We start from the raw sequence: 22043 nt of genomic DNA, 5'->3' as shown, positions 1-22043 counted from the left end.
TGGCTGTGAATGGATATTTATTGAGCCCCTCTTGTGTTCTAGTCCTGTCCTTAATGCTTGTTCACAGTAATGAACAAAACTGGCAAAATAATTCTTGTCCTTGGGCTGGGAAGGCAGCTCAGTGGTAGAACGCTTGCCTAGCTTCCACAAGGCCCTGGGTTCCATCCCAGTACTGTAGAAAAGGAAGGAAGGAAATTTCTATCCTTGTGAAACTGATGGTCATCAAGTGGAGGTAGAAAAGTATGCATAAATAAATAAAACATTCACTATGCAAGACAGTGCTGAAAGTAATGGAGAAATAGGAAACTAGTGGGTGGAGAGTGTCGGTCGGGTACATTTTTAAATAACACAGCAAACGCCTTCCCAAAATGGTGACATTTGAACAGAGATGATGGGGGGTGGTGTGAGTACTTTGGGAAGAGCATGCAGGCAATGGGAAGGGCATGTACAAAGGTCCTGGGGCAGAAACAATCAGAAGCCCAGTGGGCTGGGGAGTGGCAGAGGAGAAAGAGGAGAGTGAAGGATGCAGGACCTGGTGGGCTGCACCTTGGCTTTCTTCTGAGTAACAGCTTGCAAGGGTTTAAGCTTTTTTGGGGGGGGGGGGTAGCATCTCTGTATGTAGTTCAGGCTGGCCTTGAACCATGATCCTCCTGCCCCAGCCTCCTGAGTGCTAGGATTACAGGCATGCACCACCACACACCAGCTTGGAGGTGTTGTTTTGTTTTTCTTTGCTTGTGGCAAGGGCAAGGGTAGGAATGTCTGGATTTTTTGTGGGGGGATAAGGCCCGGGGCCTTTACACCAGCCCTTTCTTACGCTGAGAAAAAGTCTTGCTAAGTCCCTAAGTTGCCCAGGCTGGGCTTGAACCTGTGATCCTCCTGGCTCAGCCTCTCAGAATGCTGGGATGACAGATGTGTGCCACCATGCCCACCTTTGTCATTTCATTTTGTAATATCAAATCCCTAAGAATGTCATCAGTGCCTTAAAATTGCAGTGCACCAAACTTCCATCTCAAAACAGCACAACACAATAAGCTTCTCGATTTTCTACTCAAACCCAGACATTCAAGTTCATACACTCCTCTCCCCAAAGACCTGAGAACACTTCAAGGTCTGCTGATTCCTTGCTGGTTTCTGGGCGGAAGTGGAGTCTGCTTTCTTTGGACTTCTCAGGACTCTGATTACCCAGCAAAATAGCCAGCTCCTTCGTTCCCAGGTGAGGAGAGGCAACCTCACAGGAACAATCCACAAATTCCCCTTCCAGGGCACCCCGAGTTGCCTCGAGGTCAGCACCCATATTCTAATAAGCTTTGGACCACTGGTGCCCAGAGTGACTCCCAGCCAGGAACTGAGCCTTGGAGGGTTTGTTGAATGACTAATTTGATGACAAAATGATTCAGACAAGCATGCTTGCCTCTTTATTTCTGGGGGACCTCTCCCTGCTTTGTGATTCACGATGAGTCGCTGCACAGTTCCTGACAATGAGAAACAAGCATGGCAGTTGGGTGAGGAGTAGCTCATGAAGCTCACAGTGTGCCAGGAAACAGACCTGGAGGGGTGAGACGGGCTGGAGGTTTCAGTTTCCTGTGGCTGCCATAACTCGGGTGGTTTCAAACAACAGAAATTTGGGCCGGGGATTCAGCTCAGTGGTTTCACTGCCTGCTGTGCAAGCACAAGGACCCGAGTTTGATCCCTGGTACCAAAAAATAAATTAAAAAAAAAAAACAGAAATTTAAACTGGGCCTGGCACATGCCTGTAATCCCAGCACTCTGGAGGATGAGCCAGGAGAATCACTGCAAGTTTAAGGCCATCCTGGGCTACATAGTGAGTTCAAGGCCAGCCTGAAGTACGTAGTGATCCCCTATCTCAAAAAAAAAAAAAAAAACCCGAAAAAAATAAAACAAAACAGAAGATATATTTGAGCTCACAGGGACCCCTCCTGTGAGGGCACATGGTCACATGCGGATCCTGAGACAGGACGGGTGAGACGGGCCGCGGGTGTTCACGCGCGCCACCTGGTGGCTGTGGGAAGAACAGACTTGAGCTAACTAGGGCTCGAGGGTGTGGGTGGGAAAGAACTCAAGACGCAATTGGTTGTTAGTTTGGCTCGGTTTGAAGAGAGATATTCTTGCCAAATTCCCCAGGCTGGCCTCGAACTCGCAGTGATCCTCCTGCCTCAGTTTCACCGGGTGCTGGTCTCACAGGCCTGGGCCACCACACCTAGCTCAGAAAGCGCTTTGCTGTTGCTGGGGGAGTTGTAGCTCGGGGGTGGGGCACTTGCCTGGCTTGCGTGTGGCCCTGGCTTCCAACTCCAGAAAGCTGCCAGGACGCGAGGACAGCAGAGGTGGGGTGCCCAGAAGGCAGGAGTACAGGCAAACCCCAAGTTCAGGGGCCTGGACAAGTGAGACTGCCTTTACCTGGGGAAGGCGGGGGGCGGGGGGGGCGGAGGATAGACTCGGAGTGTTCATCGGTTCATCGGCCCTCGATTCGGATTAGGTGAGGCTCAGTCTGAGATGCCTGAGGCAGCTTTGTGGAGACAGAGTCGCAACCGCCTGTCAGCTGTGTTGGCAATGTGGTCGCCCGTTTCTTTCTCTGCTGCTGCCCGTGGCCCCACAGGAAATGTGAGCCTAGTTGCTGCTAAGTTTTACCATGACTTCTTAGAAACCAGCTGGCAAAGGCACCTGGGAGCTGGGCATGGTGGCTTACATGTATCCTCTCAGCACTTGGAAGGGTGAGGCAGGAGGATCTCCGTGAGTTCCAGGCCAGACTGGGCCACACAGTGAGACTCTGCCTCAAAAACAAACAACAAAAATATAAAAACAAAGTGTAAGATGGGGGTGGGGTGACAGGGGGCGGAGGGCACAAGCCCCTGGCTTCCATCCCCAAAACTGCAAAAAAAAAGAGGGCCGGGGATTTAGCTCAGTGGTTCTGCCACCTGCCTTGCAGGCTCAAGGACCTGAGTTCGATCCCCGGTACCCCCCCAAAAAAAAGAAAGAAAAGAAAAGTCATCAGTAATGTCTCTGGCACTGTCCCTCCCCTTCACTACATCTTAGACGTCTCCAGGTTGAGGACAGTGAAGCCCATGTTTCACTGTGCAGATCTAAAATGTCTGCAGGCTGGGCACCACAGGTGACCGGATCTCCGGGCACTGTCCTCAGCAGCAGATCCACCCACAGGAGAGCTCAGGGTCACCATGCTCTTGGAGGGGCCCTGCCTGCAGGTAGTCACTGGGCTGTGACCTGGAAGGCTGATTCTTGTTCCCAGTTCCTCCCTTCTCTCTATTTCCTGGCCACCAAGATGTGAGCCACTCCCCTCCACCAAGTCCCTCTGCCAAGCCAGGTCTGCCTCGGAGCCAGCCCACTGAAACCCAAAATGAACCTCTCCTCCTTAAGTTATGGGTGTTGGGTATTATCTCCCAGTGATGACAAAGTGACTAAGACACCACCCGACAGAGGGATGTTTCTGGATTGTCTTAGGGTTGGCCTGAAGGCCACATGTATGAGTTGCTGTGTAACTTTGAGCCAGTGTCTTCACCTCTCTGAGCCTCAGTCTCCTGCTCTGGAGAATAGCAGTGAAATCAGCACAGCCTCAAGAATTTGGGATAATGTGGTGGGAAGATACGTGAAAAGCAACCAGCATACAGCATGGCATGAGGCCAGGGGCCAACACAGCTTGCTATTTCTGTTCTGTTCCCATTATGACACACTTCGTTCCTTCCCCTCCATGTCCTCAGTTAATCATAGCAGCTGGGGTTCGTTAAGTGCTTATTATCTGGTGCCATCAGAGGCTCTGGACCTGGAGAGTTCCTTTAATCCTAACAGGACCATGACAGCCTTAGGAGGCGGGTCCCATTATTGAGTCCCATTGTACAAAAGAGGAGGCTGAGGCACAGAGGAGGAAGGAACCTGCCCAGGGTCACAGAGTTGGTGAGCAGTGAAAAGTAAGACTGGATTCTCCCCCGACTGGGAGGTGGACTAGGATTGGAATAAAGATACACAAAAAGCGAAACATAGAATGAATAGAGGAAAATGCAGAGGAATAACTTTGTAATCTACTGGTTGCAAAGACTTTTTCTTTCCTTTTTTGGCAGTTCTAGGGATTGAACCCAGGGTCTGTGTGTGGTAAGCAAGCATTCCACCACTGGTCTACTTTGTAGCCCAAAAGAGGTTTTTGTTTGTTTGTTGTTTGTTTGTTGCTTTTTGGTGCTGGGAAAGGAGCCCAGGATCTTGCTCATTACATTACCCAGCCATGAACCCGTGAACTTTTTTTTTTTTTTAATGCAGTTCTGGGGATTGAACCCAGGGCCTTGACACTGAGGTGGAGCCCCAGCTCTTTTTATTTTTTAAATTTTGAGACAGGGTTTTGCTATGTCTCTAAATTCCCCAGGCTGGGCTCAAAATTGCAATCCTCCTGCCTCAGCTTCCCAGAAGGCTGAGATGACAGGTGAGAGCCACCACACCCAGTTTATTGCCCAGCCTTTTATCCACTCATTCATTAATTTAATTGATTGATTTTGCCTCGTACAACTTTGATCTGTTTGAAGAGTCCAGATCAGTTACTTTGCAGAACACCCCTTGATCTGGATGTATGTGGCTGTTTTCTCATGATCAGATTCAGGCTCAACACTTGGGATGCTGCCACTGCAGCAGAGAACACATGAAATTGGCACTTTGATCACCTGGATTAAGTACCAATGTTCACCTTTTTTGTTTTTTTCTGAGACAGGCCTTCAATACATAGCCCAGGTTGGCCTCAAAGCTGGCAGCAATTACCAAAAAAAAAGCTGGCCGCAATCCCCCTGCCTCAGCCTCCTGAGTGCTGGTATTACAGATGTGTGCCTCTGAGCCCAGCCCAATGCTAATTTTGAATGCTTGGCTAAGGTGGTGCCTGGTACATTTCTCCACTGTACAGTTTCTACACAATGCATTATCCCTTTCATACCATCATACCATCGGAAAATCGAAATGGAACCACTGGAAATCAGGAACCATCTGTAAAACCTACATCTCCCCTGTTCTAATTAAGAATGCAATCTGTGAGCTAATCCTTTGAGACTGTGTGAAATTTACTTCCCCAGTGATAAACCTTGCCTCAAATCAATTATTCCTCTGATGGCTGCAACATGTTGATTTTTTTTCTAATTCAACCTATCCTTCTGCATGTAGTAGTTGCTATGCCAGAACAGGGATTTCTTTTTTTTTTTTTTTTTTTTTGAGATAGGGTCTAGCTATGTAGCTCAGGCTGACCTCGAACTTGCAGTGATCCTCCTCCAGCCTCCTGAGTGCTAAAATTAGGTGTGCACCACCATGCCTGGCTCCAGAAGGTGCACTCAGTTCTGAGCTCTTCCCTAGCTGGGCCTCCCTCCCAGTCTCCTTTCAGACATGCCTGGTGAGCTATAAAATTGGTAGGAGGTGCCCAGTGCTGCTCTGTGTCCTTGGGCAACCCCAGGACCCTCTAGCTGGCACTTCCCTAGCAGCCAACGGGAGAAGCAGGTGGATTTGGGCTCAGGACTCTACAGCCTGGGTCGTGCTGTCCTCATCCCCACACACTACTCTCTCCAGGGGTGCAGGAGGGCAGTCCCCCGTGGAGGTTCCAGCAGGGCAGTGGGCACTGCCGCTCAGTGGGGGTGGCAGAGGTCAACAGAGCAGGAAGGGACAGACAAATAGCTGCTCCTGCTGCCCCGCGTGGCAGGATCTATTTGTGAGCTGGGTGGGTCCAGCCAGGCGGCCTTCAGCGGCTCAGCCCAAGGCCCAAGCTCTTTCACTTTCCCCTCCTGGGGAGGCTGGAGTGCACTACAGGTCTCCCTGGATACTTCAAAGACCCAGTCATTCCCGGAGGCTCACCCAGGGTGTCAGCCCCTAACTAGGGGTCTCCAAGAACTACAACTACCAGAACACACTGCGCCCTCAGCCCCAACCCCACCTGTCCTGGAAATTAAGAGTCCTCACTTGCTCCAGGTGTGTTTGTGTTTTTCCTTCCCGGATCTGGGCTTCCCAGAGGGCTGGTAAACTCTACCTGGACCATCCATGCTGTTGTATGTCAGTCTAGGGGCAGATGCGGTGGGGGTGAGCGCAGTGGCGGGGGTGGGCACAGACTCAGCATCTGTCCTCAGGGACTGGTTGGTTATCACCTGTGATCGAGCACATAGTAGGTGCTCAACTAACCAAACGCGAATACAACCTCCCGCCCTAGTCTTCCATTCCATTGTGCCTTTTCTCGAGGCATGATGGACATGCCTCACCCCAGCACTGGGAGGCTGAGGCAGAAGAGTCGCCACAAATTCAAGGCCAGCCTGGGCTACATAGTTCAAGACCAGCCTGAGCTACGTAGTGAGACCCTGTCTCAAAAAACCAAAACCAAAACCGTTGTGCTTTTCATGCTGCTTGGCTAGTTCCCCGCACTGCCCTATCCTACAGTGTGTTGCAGTTTCTTGTCTGGTCTGCAGGCCTTGCACACTGTCAGCTCTTCATCGATCTGTGTTTGGATGTCCGAGACTGGCACGGAGCACGGGGGGCATTAAATAGCTGATGAGTGAATGTATGAATGAATGAATGCCTAAATGAGTACTTTTGTCCATTGTCCCTTTCAAGCAGCAAGGACACCCGGGACTCTCGATGAATGCATCTTTCTATCTTCCCCTAACACGACCGGGCTGGGGCAGAGGAGGCCGGCTGCGAAACCGGGTGGGGGGAGGGCAGGGCCTCCCAGAGTGTCTGCTTTTCTGGATGCTGGGAGTTCACGTCCTCTCCCCGAAACTCAGCCCTGGTCACCTGACTCGCACCGCCAATCCCCGGCCTTTAACACCAGGGCACCCCAGGCAGACACTCAGCCATCAGCACGTGGTCCGGGGGTCCCAGCTTCCCATTGGCCGTTCGCCTGCTTCCTCACGCGCGATTGGCCCAGGCCCTGCCGCAGCGCCCCCCTCCGCAGCCCCGCGGTGGTACAACCCTCCGAGCCCTAGGCGGGGCGGGACGGTCCACTGTGCTGCTGGGAGGGGAGTGTGAGAGAGCCGGGCGTGGCGGAGAGATCCGTCTGGAATGTTTCCGTCGGCTCCTCCCAAAGTGGGAAGGCGCGGATTGGCCGCCAGCGATGTGCGGTCGCGGCTGATTTGCCTTCGCTGGAAGGGGGCCCCGCCCCGTGGTCACCGCTCTGGGAGAGGCCCGGGCCGGAGTTTGCGGAGAACCAAGTGGGGCACGCTCAGGCCAGCGGCAGCGACTCAGGTGAGTGTCCGCGGCCCCGGGGGAGGCCCGGCGTGCACCCTGGGGGTTCGGAACGCGAGGATCGGCCGATCGCGCGGGGTGGGCCCCTGCTGGAACTCCAAGCTGCTCTCGGGAATGCACAAGCCCCCTTCCGGCAGAATGGGTCCCCCACCCCACCCCCCGCCGCCTGGGACAGCGGCGATCGCTGGGGTCTGAGGTGAGGACCGCAGAGCTTCCTTGTCAGGCCTTTACTGTGCGGGTCTGTGGATCAAAACACCCCACACAGAAGGGCCGCTAACTTCTCCTCGAGGAAGGCAGTGAGGCCAGAGAGAGGGAGCAGTGACTCGCTCAAGGTCACACATCGCGTAAGTGGCTGACCTGGGACTCGAACCCGTGTATCAGGGTCCGGAGCTGGAGTCTCCACTACTAGACCAGACGCCTGCCTGGGCGCAGGTGTCCTGCAGGGCCCTGTGCACCTCCCCGCCGCTCCACTCACATCTGGGCCACACCTCTTGGTATTTGCCTGCTTCCCACCTGGAGGTCACCAGGCACCGGCCACCCTAACCGGAAGCTGCCTTGTCCCTTCTCCCCTGAGCTGAGAGGTGCAGCCGAGGGCCTGGGTCGTGAGAATCGAGTGGCATCTGCGGGCAGAGTGGGCAGAAAGCCAGGGTGCTGGGGTCTCAGGTCTGCCACCCCGAAGGCTGTGGGTGTTCTCCCCAGAAAATGGGCCCAAGCCGGTTTTTCAGGAGTGAATCAGAGGCCTCCTGCCTGTCTTCTCGGCAAAGAAGTAACCTGCTGGGTGTGGTATCCACCTGTCCAGCTTCGTGAGCTCCTGGGAACCCCCATCCTTACTTCCTGCTCCCCACTTGATGTTGATAAGAGTCAAGCCTTTCCCGGGAACAAGACGCTCCCGATGCTGGAGTCTCACCCAGCTCTTTGGGTCCAGGCAAACTGCTTTCCATCCCTGAGCAGGCAAAGTGGAGCTGGCAAAGTAGCAAGATGAAGGGGTCAGAGAGCAGGCAGAGGAGGATATAAGATGCATTCATTCATTCTACAGCCCGCTTTTTCTGCTGCCATGGAGATGGAACCCAGAGCTTCGTGCATGGTAGGCAGATGCTCTACCACTGAGCTATGTCCCCAGCTCCAGCAGACATTTATTGAGTACCTACTGTGTGCCAGGCACTGTATTTGGTAACAAGCACATAATAAGGAGAAAGACAAAAATCCCGGCTAATCCCAGTACTCAGGAAGCGGAGTCAGGAGGATCCCTGAAAGTTTGAGGCCATCCTGGACTGCATAGTGAGTTCAAAGCCAGCCTGGACTGCAAAACAAGACCTTGTCTCCAAAAGGAGAGAGAATCCCTGCATTGGTGGAGCTGGCATTTTATTGGGGAGTGGGACATGGAACAAACAAGTTAAGGAGAACATACCGGAGATAATTTCAGATTGTGTTATGAGTAAAATATGAAGGGTGGTATAGCTGTGGCCCAGGGGTGCTCCTGAAGAGGGTGACTTAAGGTGTCCAGGCCTGAATGACATAAAGGAGCCAGCCCCATGGAGCTCCACAGGCCGGACGGATCTTGGAATCATGGGCCAGGACTGGAGGGGAAGCCCAGGTGACGATTCTACACAAATTCATGGATCACAGTAAGCGGGGTTGGAGTTTTTCCCCTGTAAGGTGGATCCCATTGTAAGATTTGAGGCAGAAGAGCAGTGTCATCTGGTTTACGTTTTAAAATAGAGACACAAAGTTAAATAACAGCCTGGAGGCTGGAAGACAGGAGTTCTACCAGGGCATCATGTAATTAAGTTCATGGGCCTGAGCAGCCTGGTGAATAAGGGCCTTTCCAACAGGCTGGGGCAAGCCAGGAAGGCTGCCCAGAGGAGGTGTCCTGGAACAAACCTTGGCAGGCAGACAGGACTGAGATGCTCCTGGATGGGATGGGATGGGGTGAAAAGACACCCAGGATGGATGTCACCGTAGGCAGCTGGGTGTGTGGTGGTGTGCACCTGTTATCTCAGCACTGGAAAGGCTGAGGCAGGAGGATTGCCATGAATTTGAGACCAGCCTGGAGTACATAATGAGTTTAAGGCCCAAACTACATAGTGAGACCCTGTCTCAAAAAACAAAACAAAAAAGGCCTGGGGATTTAGCTCAGTGGTGCCGCTGCCTGACTCACAAGTACAAGGTCCCAAGTTAGATCCCCAGTACCAAAAAAAAAAAAAGAAAGGAAAAACAAAAAAAGCCAGCCGCAGTGGCACAACCTGAGCAATATAGCAAGACCCTGTCTCAAAATTAAAAATTATAAAAAGGAGGCTGGGGCGATATAACTAAATGCAAAGGCCCTGGGTTCCATCCCCAGTAGGGCCAGGGATTTAGCTCAGTGGTTCCTGCCTCAAAAGCACAAGGTCCTGAGTTTGATCCCTGGTTAAAAAAAAAAAAAACCATCCCCAGTACTGCAAAAACAAACAAAAATAGGGCTGGGGATTTAGCTCAGTGGTGCTGCTGCCTGCCTCGCAAGTGCAAGGTCCCAAGTTCGATCCCTGGTACAATAATAATAATAATAATAATAATAATAATAATGACAGTAAGAGTGCAGCTCAGTGGCACAGTGCTTGCCTAGCATGTGCCCTGGGTTCCATCTGCAGCACTTCAGAGTTGACCATGAGGATGACAGTAACACGTGGTCCCTAGGTGGTGAGGTAAGGTGCTAAGCAGGTCTTATGCCCTGAGATCTCTCTGGCTTCCTGTGAGCAGCCTGAGCAACAGGGACTCTGCCCGTTTTTCAGATGAGGACCGTGAGGCCCATGAAGTGACCTGCCCTCCCCACAGCCACACAGCAGGTAAGTGCAGGGCTGGGGTTCAGATCTGCACCAGTTGCCCCTCACCCCTCTGCAGAGATTGAAAGACTGACCAAAACTGGGAATGGGCCTGGGCCGGGTCAAGGTGGAAGGTCACAGGGCATCTGGGGTCCTGGGAACTGGACATCCAGGACTTGGTGAATGAAAGGCTGGACAGATGGATGGCTCAGGGCATTTACTCGGAAGGTGCAAGCGCCCTGCACAGCTGAGCAGAGAAGGGGACACGGGTCATGTTTCACAGGACTTTTTGGCTGTTGTCTCTGTCTCGACCTGAAGTTCAGCAAAAGGACAGATCCAGGCCCCGGAGGAGCCAGCGAGCACGCCAGGTGAGTGAGTCAGTGAATGGATGCATGGATGCTCAGGTGGGCACTTGGACCCGTGCAGCCCCCAGGCTCTGTGAAATCCAAGGTGCCCTGGAAGAGAAGCTCTGATAGGAGAATACTAGAAGTACCTTTTGCACGGGAAAACATGGTTATAATTTGATCAGTGGTGTTGCGTGCCTGTCATCCCAGCACTCAGGAGGCAGAGGCAGAAGGATTGCCTGGAGTTGGAGGCTCGTCTGGACTTCGTAGTGAGACCCTGTCTCAATAAAAACAGAAAAAACAGGGCCGGGGATTTAGCTCAGTGGTTTGGTTGCTTGCTGCACAAGCGCAAGGACCCAACTTCAATCACCAGTACCGAAAAAAAAAAACCCAGAGGGCCGGGGATTCAGCTCAGTGGTTCCACCGCCTGCCTCGCAAGCACAAAGACCCAGGTTCGATCCCCAGTACCAAACACACAAAAAAGCAAACAAACAAAAAAGCCCCAGAAAAAACAAAACCAAATAATAATAACAATCATTTGATCCAAGAGCAGAGACAGGGCACAGCTGTGCATGGTGCAGAACCCCCTGTGGCTCCCCATTGCTCCTCAGATCTGCCAAGTGAGTACCCAATGAGGGCCTTTGCACTGACTGTTCCTCTGCCCGGAGCCTTCTCGCTCCATATCCCTGCACAGATTCTTCCTCTTGTCTCTCAGGTCTCCAAGACCAGAGAGCTGTCCCTGACCATTCTGTAGAACTAGTCTTGCATTCTTTTATTTAATTTATTTATTTGTTGAGACAGGGTCTCGCTTTGTAGCCCAGGCTGGCCTGGAACTCCTGGTGATCTTCCTGCCTCGGCCTCCCGAGTGCTCAGTTGACAGGCATGCACCACCTCAACCAGCTAGTCTTGCTTTCTTGTCTTCACAGCACTAGTAGAAATGACATTAGAAATTTATACCTTTGCTGGCTCACTGTTGGTCTCTGCCTCAGGTCTGGATATTTCTGAAGAGTGTGGTCACAGCTCCAGCTAGCATAGATACCCTTCCTCCTCCAGACACATCACCACCCCAGGGAACAGAGGTTGGCAGGCAGAGCACAGGATGACATTCGGTTCTGTGTCACCTTGGTCTACTGGTTTTGTGCTATGCACAATCTGTGTAACTGCACATGGTGTTCCTAGCTGGGGATCTTTCATGTCTTATTAAAACAGTGCATGGAGGACTGGGGATTTAGCTCAGTGGTTCTGGCACCTGCCAAGCACAAGGTCCCAAGTTTGATCCCCAGTACCAAAAAATAAAAATAAAAAACAGTGCATGGAATATAGTAACTAACCCCCTCCCCCATGTTTCCTTGAAGGAAGGGAGAAAGAGAGAGAGAAATAAAGAAACAGGGAGAAGAAAGAAAGAAAATACAGTTATGTGCTACCTAATGAAGAGATATGTTACATCATTAGGGGAGCTTGTTGTTCTGTAAACATGGAGTGTATATAGGCAAACTGTGAGGACTGTGATGTCACTAGGTAATAGGATCTTTTTGTTGTTTGCAGGGCTGGGATGGAATCCAGGACCTCACACATGCTAGGCAAGTGCTCACCACTGAGCCACACCCTTAGTCAGTAGCCTTATGCAGCATATGACTGTGTATCCATCAGGTTTTGCTGCAGTAATGAACATATCTTACTGGCTGAATCAACCAAAGTTTAATTTTGGCTCTTGCTACACAGCCATGGCAACTCAGCAAGAGATTCCCTTTTTGTTTTTGCGGTACTGTGGATCAAACCCAGGGCCCACTACCACTAGCTGCATCCCCAGTCCTTTCTATTTTTATTTTGAGGCAAGATCTCATTACGTTGCCCAGGTGGGACTCAAACTGGTGATCCTTCTGCCTCAGCCTCCTTGAATGCTGGGATCACAGGTATGTGCCACTGCACCTGGCTTAAGAGGTTGCATGTATTATGGTCACTCAGTCCTGGCCTGATAGAGTCACCACCTTGTAAAATGTGGCTGGCTGAGCCATAGCACTTTGGATATTCTTGTTCCAGGAATCAAATGCTTCAGCCTGGAGGTGTCATATGTCACCTCCTCCAGCAGGTCATGGGCCAGAGCTGCTCACCCACCTGCCCCAGCCCACAGGGTCAGTAAGTGCTGTCCACCTGCCAGCTTTGAAGTTGGAGGACTCAGAAATTTCAGCTTATGGCATTAATGAATGTGACTATAGAAAAATAAAAGAAAGCCTTGCTGCTTTCAGCCTCCATTTTCTCATTTGTTAAATAGGGCCAGTTGTGGTGGCACACACCTGTAATCCCAGCATTTGGGAGGCTGAAACAGGAGGCTCACTGAGTTTGAGGCCAGGCTGGACTACGTAGTGAGACTCTGTCTCAAAAAAAAGAAAAGAGGGGCCGGGGATTTAGCTCAGTGGTTTTGTCGCCTGCTGTGCCAGTGCAAGGATACAAGTTTGATCCCCGGCACAAAAAAAAAAAAAAAAAAAAAAAGAAAGAAGGAAGGAAGGAGAGAGAGAGAGAGAGAAAGAAAGAAAAAGAAAAGAAAAAAGAGCTAGGGGTGTACCCCAGTAGTAGATCACTTGTACAGCACACATGAGGCCCTGGGTTCCAGCCCAAGTTCCATTAAAATAAACAATAACAACATTAGTGCCAGTTCCACATCCACAGATCCAACCAACAGCGGATCGAAAATATTTGAGGAAAAAATTGCCTGTGCACAGGACACGGTTGTAGTTTTGTCATTATGCCCAAACAATACACATCATGCCTGTCACCCACATTTACACCATGTAAGACTTCTATGTCACCCAGAGTTGATTTAAAGTACACAGAGACGGGGGTTCTCAGGGGCAGAGTTGGGTTCTGTCCCCAGTACCGCAGAAATAAACAAATATAAATGAAGTATACTGCACAGTTGTCGTAGATTGTGTACAAATACTGTTTGTTTTTTCTTTTCTGTGGTACTTCGGAATGACCCTAAGGCCTTCAAACTGAGCTACATCTCCAGCTTCCCTCCTTTTCAATTTTTATTAATTTATTTTTATTTATTTATATATTTTTTGGTGAGACAGGGTCTCGCCCTGTAGTCCAGGCTTGCTGTGAACTCCTTGTTGCTCAAGGTTGGCCTCGAACCCGCAGCAATCCTCCTGCCTCTTTCTCGCAGGTCCCGGGCAGCCCTCGCTTCTCGCTGCCTCCAATGCCGCTGGGACTGGGGCGGCGGAAGAAGGCGCCCCCTCTGGTGGAGAATGAGGAGGCCGAGGCAGGCCGCGGAGGGCTGGGCGGCAGCGAGCAAGGGCCGCTGGGTGGGGTGGGCGCGGGGCTCTCCCAGGCCGGACTGCCGCCCCCGCCGCCCGCGCTGCGCCCACGCCTAGTGTTCCACACGCAGCTGGCTCACGGCAGCCCCACGGGACGTATTGAGGGCTTCAGCAACGTGAAGGAGCTGTATGGGCGCATCGCAGAGGCCTTCCGCCTGCCGCCCGCAGAGGTGAGCTGCGGAGACCTGGTGGCCGGATTGAGGCCTGGCACACCCACACCGCCCAGACCGGGGCGAGGCGGGGCGGGGGTGGGGCTGATGACGCCATAGCTGCAAGCTGAGCTCCCAGGGGGCCTTGGAGGCCTGAACCCCAGCATGCTGTGGAGAACCGAGGGCCGGGGCTGATCACCCCCTCCCCCGTCAGATGGGGGCATACATCTCTCTGGCCAGGACCACGGGGGCCAAGGGCAGGTGGACAAGGAGTGAGGCCATGGGGTGACAGGGTGGGACCTGGGCTTCCAGACTCACCCCACAAGCGTTTCTGCAGCACCCGGCACTGACTTTGTGCTCAGGACACAGTCCTGATGCTGACGCAGGGCGGGACTCCCGGGCTTCTCCCACCTCTTGTCCCTGCCAGTTAGCACAGGGACCCAGAGGGACAGGGACGAGTGTGTGTGCCCCCCTACAGGTGATGTTCTGCACACTCAACACCCACAAAGTGGACATGGACAAGCTGTTGGGCGGCCAGATCGGGTTGGAGGACTTCATCTTTGCCCACGTGAAGGGGCAGCGCAAGGAGGTGGAGGTGTTCAAGTCGGAGGACGCGCTGGGCCTGACCATCACAGACAATGGCGCGGGCTACGCCTTCATCAAGGTCCCCCGAGGTCCCATCCCGAGCGGGCAGAGTGTCGGGAGAGACCCCAGGCTTATGTTCCCTTCCCCTTGCACAGCGCATCAAGGAAGGCAGCGTGATTGACCACATCCAGCTCATCAGCGTGGGTGACATGATCGAGGCCATTAACGGCCAGAGCCTGCTGGGCTGCCGCCACTACGAAGTGGCCCGGCTGCTCAAGGAGCTGCCCCGAGGCCGCACCTTCACACTGAAGCTCACGGAGCCCCGAAAGGCCTTTGGTGAGCGCCAGGGTGGGAGCTCCAGGTGACCCAACCTTGGCAACACAGTCCAGGCTGCAGGGCCCGGAACCACCAGCAGGTGGCACCCAAGCCCAGCCAGCGCCCTGGAATGGAGGCTGTGCAGCTCCACCCTGGCCTAGAAGGGGTGTTGGCTGGCTGCCCTGCTCCACGGGAGCAAGGAGGAAGTTGCCCCACACCCGCTTCCCAGGAGCCATTAGCCCAGCCAAGTGCCCCCAATCCCGGCAAGCCCCCCAGCTCTCAGAAGCCAGGCTTGGCTGCCCTGTGCCAGCCCCCCACTTTTCCATCTGGCTTCACTGACTCCCAGGAATGGGCCCCAGGCCCTGGGTGGGGGCAGGGAACTCGAAGCTCTTCCCTTGGCAGGTAGGGCTGGTGTGGGCTGCACAGCTGTACCCCTGGCCATGGGGACCAAGCCAAAGACCTAGGCCCAAGCCCCTCCCTCCTCCTCCAGTCCCCTCCCTGGCTTTCCCAGGCCTGGCCCTAGCTGCCCTTTTTTCATCCGTTCATCTCACCCTCCTGGTGCCCAGCCCCAAGGCCGCAGGTGCCTGAAGAAGCTTGAAGTTTGGGGGAGCATCCAAAGCCAAGCACCCAGTCAGGGATGCGATCGAGCTCTCCTTCACCCTGCCTCCCGCAGACATGATCAGCCAGCGTTCAGGGGGCAGCCGCCTCGGCTCTGGCCTGCAACTGGGCACTGGCCGAGGAACCCTCCGGCTGCGATCGAGAGGCCCCGCCACGGTGGAGGAGTTGGTGAGTATCCCTGCAGGAAGCCAGCACTCCTCCCCTGCGCTTTCATGGATGGCCACCTGACCTATTAGCTGAGCAGCTACCTATATTCCAGTCCACTCTTACCACCTCCAAGTGCTGGAACCTTTCTTGGGCAAGCAGGCCTCAGTTACACCATTTGTAAAATGGAGTCCTAATACCAAATACCTTCCTCTCCAGGTGGTCGTGAAGATTAAATGTGGATGGAATGCTGGGTAAAGCTAGGAAAAGAGCAGATAAATAAGGACACTTAGGCTGGCACAGTGGCGCATGCTTGTAATGCCAGCTACTGGAGAGGCTGAGGCAAATTCAAATCGAGGATTGAAAATTTAAGGCCAGCCTGGAGCTTAGTGAGACTATTTCAGAATAAAATATAAAGGGGCCGGGGATTTAGCTCAGTGGTTCCACCACCTGCCTCACAAGCGCAAGGTCCTGAGTTCAATCCCTGGTACCAAATAAAATAAAATATAAAAAAGGGCCGAGGGTGGAGCTGAGAGGTAGAGTACCCCTGGATTCATGTGATCCCCAATACTGCAAAAAAAAAAAAGGCACTTAATAAGAACAGTGACAATTATATGATTTTGATGAGCCTGTCCCTTCTTGCCCCAGCCCTCAGCCTTTGAGGAGAAGGCCATCGAGAAGGTGGATGACTTGCTGGAGAGTTACATGGGGATCAGAGACACTGAGCTGGGTGAGTGGGCACCTGGGGCTGGGGGAGGGAACTCCTAGGCCCCATACAAACCCCCTGCCCCTCTTACCCTCCGTGACTCCATTCTGTCCCCTGCCCATGCAGCAGCCACCATGGTCGAGCTGGGGAAGGACAAAAGAAACCCAGACGAGCTGGCCGAGGCCCTTGATGAACAGCTTGGTGACTTTGCCTTCCCAGACGAGTTTGTCTTTGATGTCTGGGGTGCTATTGGGGATGCCAAGGTTGGGCGATACTAGGAACCCACTGGACCTCTCAGTGACCAGGGCTGGCCTGCTGGAGGCCCCAGAGGGGACACATGGCCATGACCCTGTGCATCCAGCTGGGACTCAGAGCTGTAGCTCAGCAGTCAGGGGGTGACATGCAGCAGTGGGGCCCAGCCCTGCCTGCTCCAGTTGGTACCACAGTCCTCCCGGATCCCAGCCTGGCTGGGGTCCTCGGGCGCCCCCCTACCTCAACTGGGTCAGGATCCTGGGGAGGGACTCGAACAGGGCAGCCACCCCGCCACCTTCCACCATCAGCTGCCAAATGGGTTGCTGTGTCTCCCTGGGACCTAAGTTCTGTGTGGGGATCGTGACCTGCTTTCCTGATACAGGGAATTCAGGGGGGGGGGGGTCCCTCAGCAAATGCAATAACCCCTCCCCTCCACTGCCCCCTCCCAAGAGGAGCCCCTGACTTAGTCTGTTACCTCTGTGTTGGGAAAGTCTGCTGTGAACTCCCAACTGCCCCCCCACCCTGTTGTCTCGCCCTTCAGGCCCCCAGGAGAAGGGAGGCAGGGGCAGTGATGGCAGGAGCTTTTGTATCAGACTTTCTGTCTTGAACATAAAGGATCTATCTGCATCAGGACCTATGTGGCTGGGCATGCGGGGTGTGGGGTGTGGGGTGGGCTGGGCCTGGGAAAGAATGCAGCAGCTGAAATCTATCATCTTCCTTGAGCTCCAAATTGAATTAGGAGCTGGCCCCAGGCCACCGCCCCATCCCACCACCCTCCCAACCCGGCTTCTGGCTGTCGGCCACCAGGCTTCCAGGCAACGTGAGATTCCTGGCGACGGATGGTTCAAATCCTGCCCCGTCTCATCAAGGCTGCCTGTCAGCCCCTGTGGAGAGTGGGCGCAGGGGCCTTGCACCATTGCTGATGCAGCCTGAGGCACCCACCTGGGACCCCTGAATCTCACCCTTATACCTCCCCCCTCAGCCTTCACAGGACGTTCAGAGTCCACAGGCGTCCATGGTGCAGTGCTTCATGTGGGACATAAAACCAGCCTTGTTTTGACAGCCAGCTTCATCCTGGGATTGAGGGGATCAAGGACAGGGCGGGTGGGACTCCAGCCAGACCTGCAGGGAAGGGAGAGGGTGGGTCCAGGTCAGGAACGTTTGGGAGCCAGCTGAGGACCTGCTGCTGGGAGAAGGCAAGTCCAGCTGGCACCCCAGTTGCAGTGGGGGTGCTGGGAAGGGGTTTGTCCAAGCCTGAGCCTGTGTTAATGGGCAGGGTGGGAGCTGTGGTCTGGATGACTTGGGGCAACCCTGGGCACGTGAGGGTGCTGAATGTCTGGTGGGGGACAGCTCTGGTGCAAGGGGGTGGCTGGGTGAGCAGGACGCGTGTCTGTTGGGTGGCTGGTGGCCATGTAGAGTGAGGGCCATGACTTGGGTCTGGGTGAGTGGGGACCACTGTCCGTGTTCAGGGTGCACCTTGTGGCATCTTGGGGTGTGGAGTGTGACGGTGGTGCCTGTTTCCCAGGGTGTTGCTTGCGGGGAGGGGCAACTGGCTGGGGCTTGGGTTATCCAGGGTTGAGGACCTGTCTGCCGGTGTAGGGGGCTATAAGTGTGTGGGCCTCAAGGTGTGGCAGGTGCTGGGGTGCAGCCAGGTCTAGGGTGGAGCAGGTGCCGTTCCTGTGCTTGGGATGCACCGAGTGTACCTCTGACCTGCAGTGTGACACTGAGGCTTGAAGGTGAGCCTGTATCTCCCAGAGCTTAGGACTGCAATGGGGGTCATTCTGGAGGGGTGTATTTAGGGTCTCGAGGGAATGGCTGTTGTCACGGCACCCCTGGATGGTCTCCTGTGCTGAGGGGTGAGGGCAGCTCAGTGAGTCCAGGTGTGTAACAATGGTATCTTGGGGGCAGGTGTGGCCACTGCTGGGTCTCAGGGTGTGTGGCTGTATAGGTGACCCCCAAGGCTGGGAGTATTTCTCAGCCGAAGGCGAGGCCATGGCTGTGTATTGGGGTGCAGGGTGTGATGACTTGCCACGGGTGTCAAACGTGTTGCTCAACACACCCAGGCAGGATTTGGCACTGGCCTGATCCCTAGACCTCCCAGTTTCCCGGGGTCCTCATTGCCGCCCTCTCCTCTGGGTGTGGCCTGGGCTGGGGCCCAATGTGCAAATAGTGGGCGGTCTCAGCCAGGAGGAACAAGCACTGCCACTGTCACTCATCCCAACACCCACAAAGGCTCAGACAGGGCAGGGGGTGCTGCTGTCCCACAGCCCCCCTGTGCCGGGCCCTCCTAGCCCCAAAGCCCTGGTGGGGGCAGCGCCACCCCGTGCAGCCTCCCCAGCCCGCCCTGGGCGATGCTCATATTTTCCAGTGTTTAGATTTTATCCTCTTTATTAATGAGGCGGGCAAGAAGCCCGAGCAGGGGGGGACTGTCCCCGCCCCGCCAGGAGGAGGGGGTCCCAGGGGCCAGGACAACTCCTGGGACCCTCCGTCAGAGGAGGGCAGCTAGGTTCCTGGGTGGCCCCTGCCCAGCACCAGGAGCACGGTGTGTGGGGGGGTCTCTGTCCTCGAAGGCCCCCAGCAGGCGTCCATACAGTGCAGAAGGCCAGCAGGGCGTGGTGGAGGCAGGAGCTGAGCACCGCCCCAGGAAGAGGGCGGGTGGGAGCTGCCTGGCCAGAGCTGGTCGCAGAGGGCGCTGAGCCGTGGGGGCCATGGGGGTCCAGCATCCCAGGCAGCACCAGGTAAGAGGAAAAGGTAGAGGGGACAAGAGGGCACGGGGAATGGGGCCATCGCTACCTTGGTCTGGTCCTGCTTGCCTCTCAATCCCCACTGTCTGCCCTTGTCCATTTTCCCATCTTTCCAGCCTCCCTTCTCATCTGGCCCTGGGGGAGTTTGCCTTTCAGCCCTCAGTGCCAGACGGTAGAGGAGTATGTGTGAGTGTGTGTGGTCCTGGGCTGCCTGAGCCTCGAGAACAGGAGAATGGGGTGGCAGGGCTGGAACCATGGTCCATGAGGCACAGAGATGTGGTTTTGGGGACAGAAACAGCACCATGGAAATCAAATAGGGCCACGGGGACAGACAGGATGCAGTGGGAACAGAGATGTGGCCACAGGGTATAGAAATAGGTCCTCAGACAGACAGGGCTATGAGGGACAGCTGGGACACTGAGGACAGAGACAAGTGTCATGGGAAGCAGAGATGGGTCCCTCTCTGTCTAAGGACAGGCACAGGGCCCTAGCCCTGGAGAGAGAGAGGCCCAAGATAGCGGAGTAGAGCTGGGGGCGTGGAGAATGGGACTGAAGCAAAGGTGACATGGTGACAGGAGCAGGGGGCAGTCAGGGACTGGGGACCCCAGCATCACAGAGGGGTCAGGGTGGGCCAGAAATTCACTGTAGGGTAAAAGCAGGTAGCAGGGGGCAGATGTATGGAAGGCTGGGGCCAGCAGAGTGGAAGCTGTGGGCCCTGGGGACAGCGTGGGCAGATATGGCGCAGTAAGAGGCTGGGAAACCCAGGACATTTAGAGTCACTGTAGGCAGAGGCCCCACGTGAGAACAGTGGGGGGTCCGATGGTCCTATGACCTGGGATGGGACAGCACTGAGTCTCCAGCCAGCCTCATGTGCCCTTCCTCTCTCCTACCCAGCCCTCCCGGCACCTGACATGAGCCCCTGCGGGCCTCTGAACTCGAGCCTGCCTGGCGAGGCAACAACGTGTGAGGCGCCTGGGGTCCCCAACACGTCGGCACCGTCAGGCGGTCCCAGCGCGTCACCAGCGCTGCCCATCTTCTCCATGACGCTGGGCGCAGTGTCCAATGTGCTGGCTCTGCTGCTGCTGGCACAGGCAGCGGGGCGGCTGCGGCGCCGCCGCTCTGCTGCTACCTTCCTGCTGTTTGTTGCCTGCCTGCTGGCCACAGACCTGGCGGGCCACGTGATCCCGGGTGCTCTGGTACTGCGCCTGTACACGGCGGGGCGTGCACCGGCCGGCGGTGCTTGCCACTTCCTGGGGGGCTGCATGGTCTTCTTCGGGCTGTGCCCACTACTGCTGGGCTGCGGGATGGCTGTGGAGCGCTGCGTGGGCCTTACGCACCCGCTGCTGCATGCAGCACGCGTCTCTGTGGCCCGTACGCGCATGGCGCTGGGCGCGCTAGCTGCAGTGGCCCTGGCCGTGGCGCTGCTGCCGTTGGTGCGTGTGGGGCACTATGAGCTGCAGTACCCGGGCACCTGGTGCTTCATTGGCCTCGGGCCACCAGGGGGTTGGCGTCAGGCGCTGCTCGCCGGCCTTTTCGCGGGCCTTGGCCTGGCCGCTCTCCTTGCCGCACTCGTGTGCAACTCACTCAGCGGCCTAGCACTGTTGCGCGCGCGCTGGCGCCGGCGCCGCTCCCAAAGGCTCCCCCAGGTCGTTGGCTCCGACAGCCGCCAGCGCTGGGCACCACGCTCAGCCTCTGCCTCATCTGCTTCATCCATCGCCTCTGCCTCCGCTACCCTGCGCAGCTCCCGGGGCGGCGGCTCGACACGCAGAGCCCGTGGACATGACGTGGAGATGGTGGGCCAGCTCGTGGGCATCATGGTGGTGTCTTGCATCTGCTGGAGTCCCCTGCTGGTGAGGGCGCGGCTGCCCGCCCGCCTCACCCTTCCACGCTTTCAAGCGCTGGTCCTCACCCTACCCTGAGTCCTCTCTCTACCCCAGCCAAGGCTCCGCCTCTTCTGCCAGGAGAGCCTTTGCCTTTCTCTAAGCCTTCCTCCCGCCATCCTCCTCCTGGGATGGGGGTCTTTGTAGCGCACAGACCCACCTCCTTCAGTCCCCGGTGCGTCTCTCCTTTCTGACAGGAGCCTCGCCTGCTGAAGGCCTTTTTTTTTGGTACCGGAGATCGAACTCAGGTCCTTGTGCTTGCGAGGCAGGCGGTAGAACCGAGCTAAATCCCCGGCCCTATTAGGCCTTTTCTTACCCCTCACTAAAGCTCAGTCCCCTTGGGTCCCCCCACCGGGCCGGTGCAGCCCCCCCCCCCCGACACTGCTGTCCCTGCAGGTGCTGGTGGTGCTGGCCATTGGGGGCTGGAGCTTCAGCTCTCTGCAGCGACCACTCTTCCTTGCCGTGCGCCTTGCCACCTGGAACCAGATCCTGGACCCCTGGGTGTACATCCTGCTGCGCCAGGCTGTGCTGCGCCAGCTACTTCGCCTGCTGCCTCCAAGGGCCCGAGCCTGGGGCGGCGACACAGAGCTGGGCCCCACCAAGGGCGCCTGGGAAGCCAGCTCGCTACGCAGTTCTCGGCACAGCGGCCTCAGTCACTGCTGACTGTGGGACTGACGCAGTGCACCCCAAAGCTTAGGGAAATAAAGCCATTTCCAGAGCCTGGAGTGGGTCTGTCCCAACTGGGCTGCAGCTTCAGTGGGCATACAGAGGCACAGAGTCGGGGCCACACACAATGTTCCCGGGCCAGGGCCCCAGCGCTCTGGGGGGCACCCTGAGCCCCAGCAGAGTCTATCCCACTCGCCACGGCGCTGAGCTTGCCGGACACCCTGTGCCCACACCTCACCCCATCATCCTGGAAGCCCCAACACCTCCGCACGTCCCCAACTACCCCTCTCAAGCGAGCTCCATCCCAGCC

General features: G+C 55.5%; 2 protein-coding genes across 6 annotated transcripts; both read left to right on the top strand.

Annotated features, from left to right (window-relative positions):
• The first annotated feature begins 6957 nt into the window (after nt 1–6957).
• Nucleotides 6958–17073, top strand: Gipc1 (GIPC PDZ domain containing family member 1). 5 transcript variants are annotated; one of them, XM_021250408.2, is made up of 10 exons: nt 6992–7218; nt 9987–10040; nt 10300–10384; nt 11906–11940; nt 13524–13844; nt 14302–14487; nt 14564–14744; nt 15397–15509; nt 16134–16215; nt 16318–17073. In XM_021250408.2, exons 5-10 carry the CDS (start codon nt 13557–13559, stop codon nt 16467–16469), a joined length of 1002 nt encoding a protein of 333 aa, XP_021106067.2. In that variant the 5' UTR covers nt 6992–7218; nt 9987–10040; nt 10300–10384; nt 11906–11940; nt 13524–13556; the 3' UTR covers nt 16470–17073. The 5 variants fall into 5 exon arrangements, with proteins under 5 accessions (XP_012923831.1, XP_021106067.2, XP_021106069.2 ...); XM_021250410.2 differs by lacking the exon at nt 11906–11940 and adding an exon at nt 8255–8302 and having other exon boundaries at nt 7120–7218; XM_013068377.3 differs by lacking the exon at nt 11906–11940 and having other exon boundaries at nt 6958–7218.
• Nucleotides 17074–17222: 149 nt separating this feature from the next.
• On the top strand, nt 17223–21785 carry Ptger1 (prostaglandin E receptor 1). Its single transcript, XM_087201454.1, has 3 exons — nt 17223–19181; nt 20082–21037; nt 21464–21785. The coding sequence occupies exons 2-3, from the start codon at nt 20099–20101 to the stop codon at nt 21728–21730; spliced, it is 1206 nt and encodes a 401-aa protein (XP_087057580.1). The 5' UTR covers nt 17223–19181; nt 20082–20098; the 3' UTR covers nt 21731–21785.
• Nucleotides 21786–22043: the final 258 nt, after the last annotated feature.

The sequence above is a fragment of the Heterocephalus glaber genome, unplaced genomic scaffold, assembly GCF_053883595.1.
Source record: "Heterocephalus glaber isolate CG9 unplaced genomic scaffold, H.glaber_assembly_v1.0 deba00001760, whole genome shotgun sequence".
Taxonomy (NCBI): Eukaryota; Metazoa; Chordata; class Mammalia; order Rodentia; family Bathyergidae; genus Heterocephalus; species Heterocephalus glaber.
Note: the sequence above shows the minus strand (reverse complement) of the source record. Positions and strands in the feature narration are given on the sequence as shown.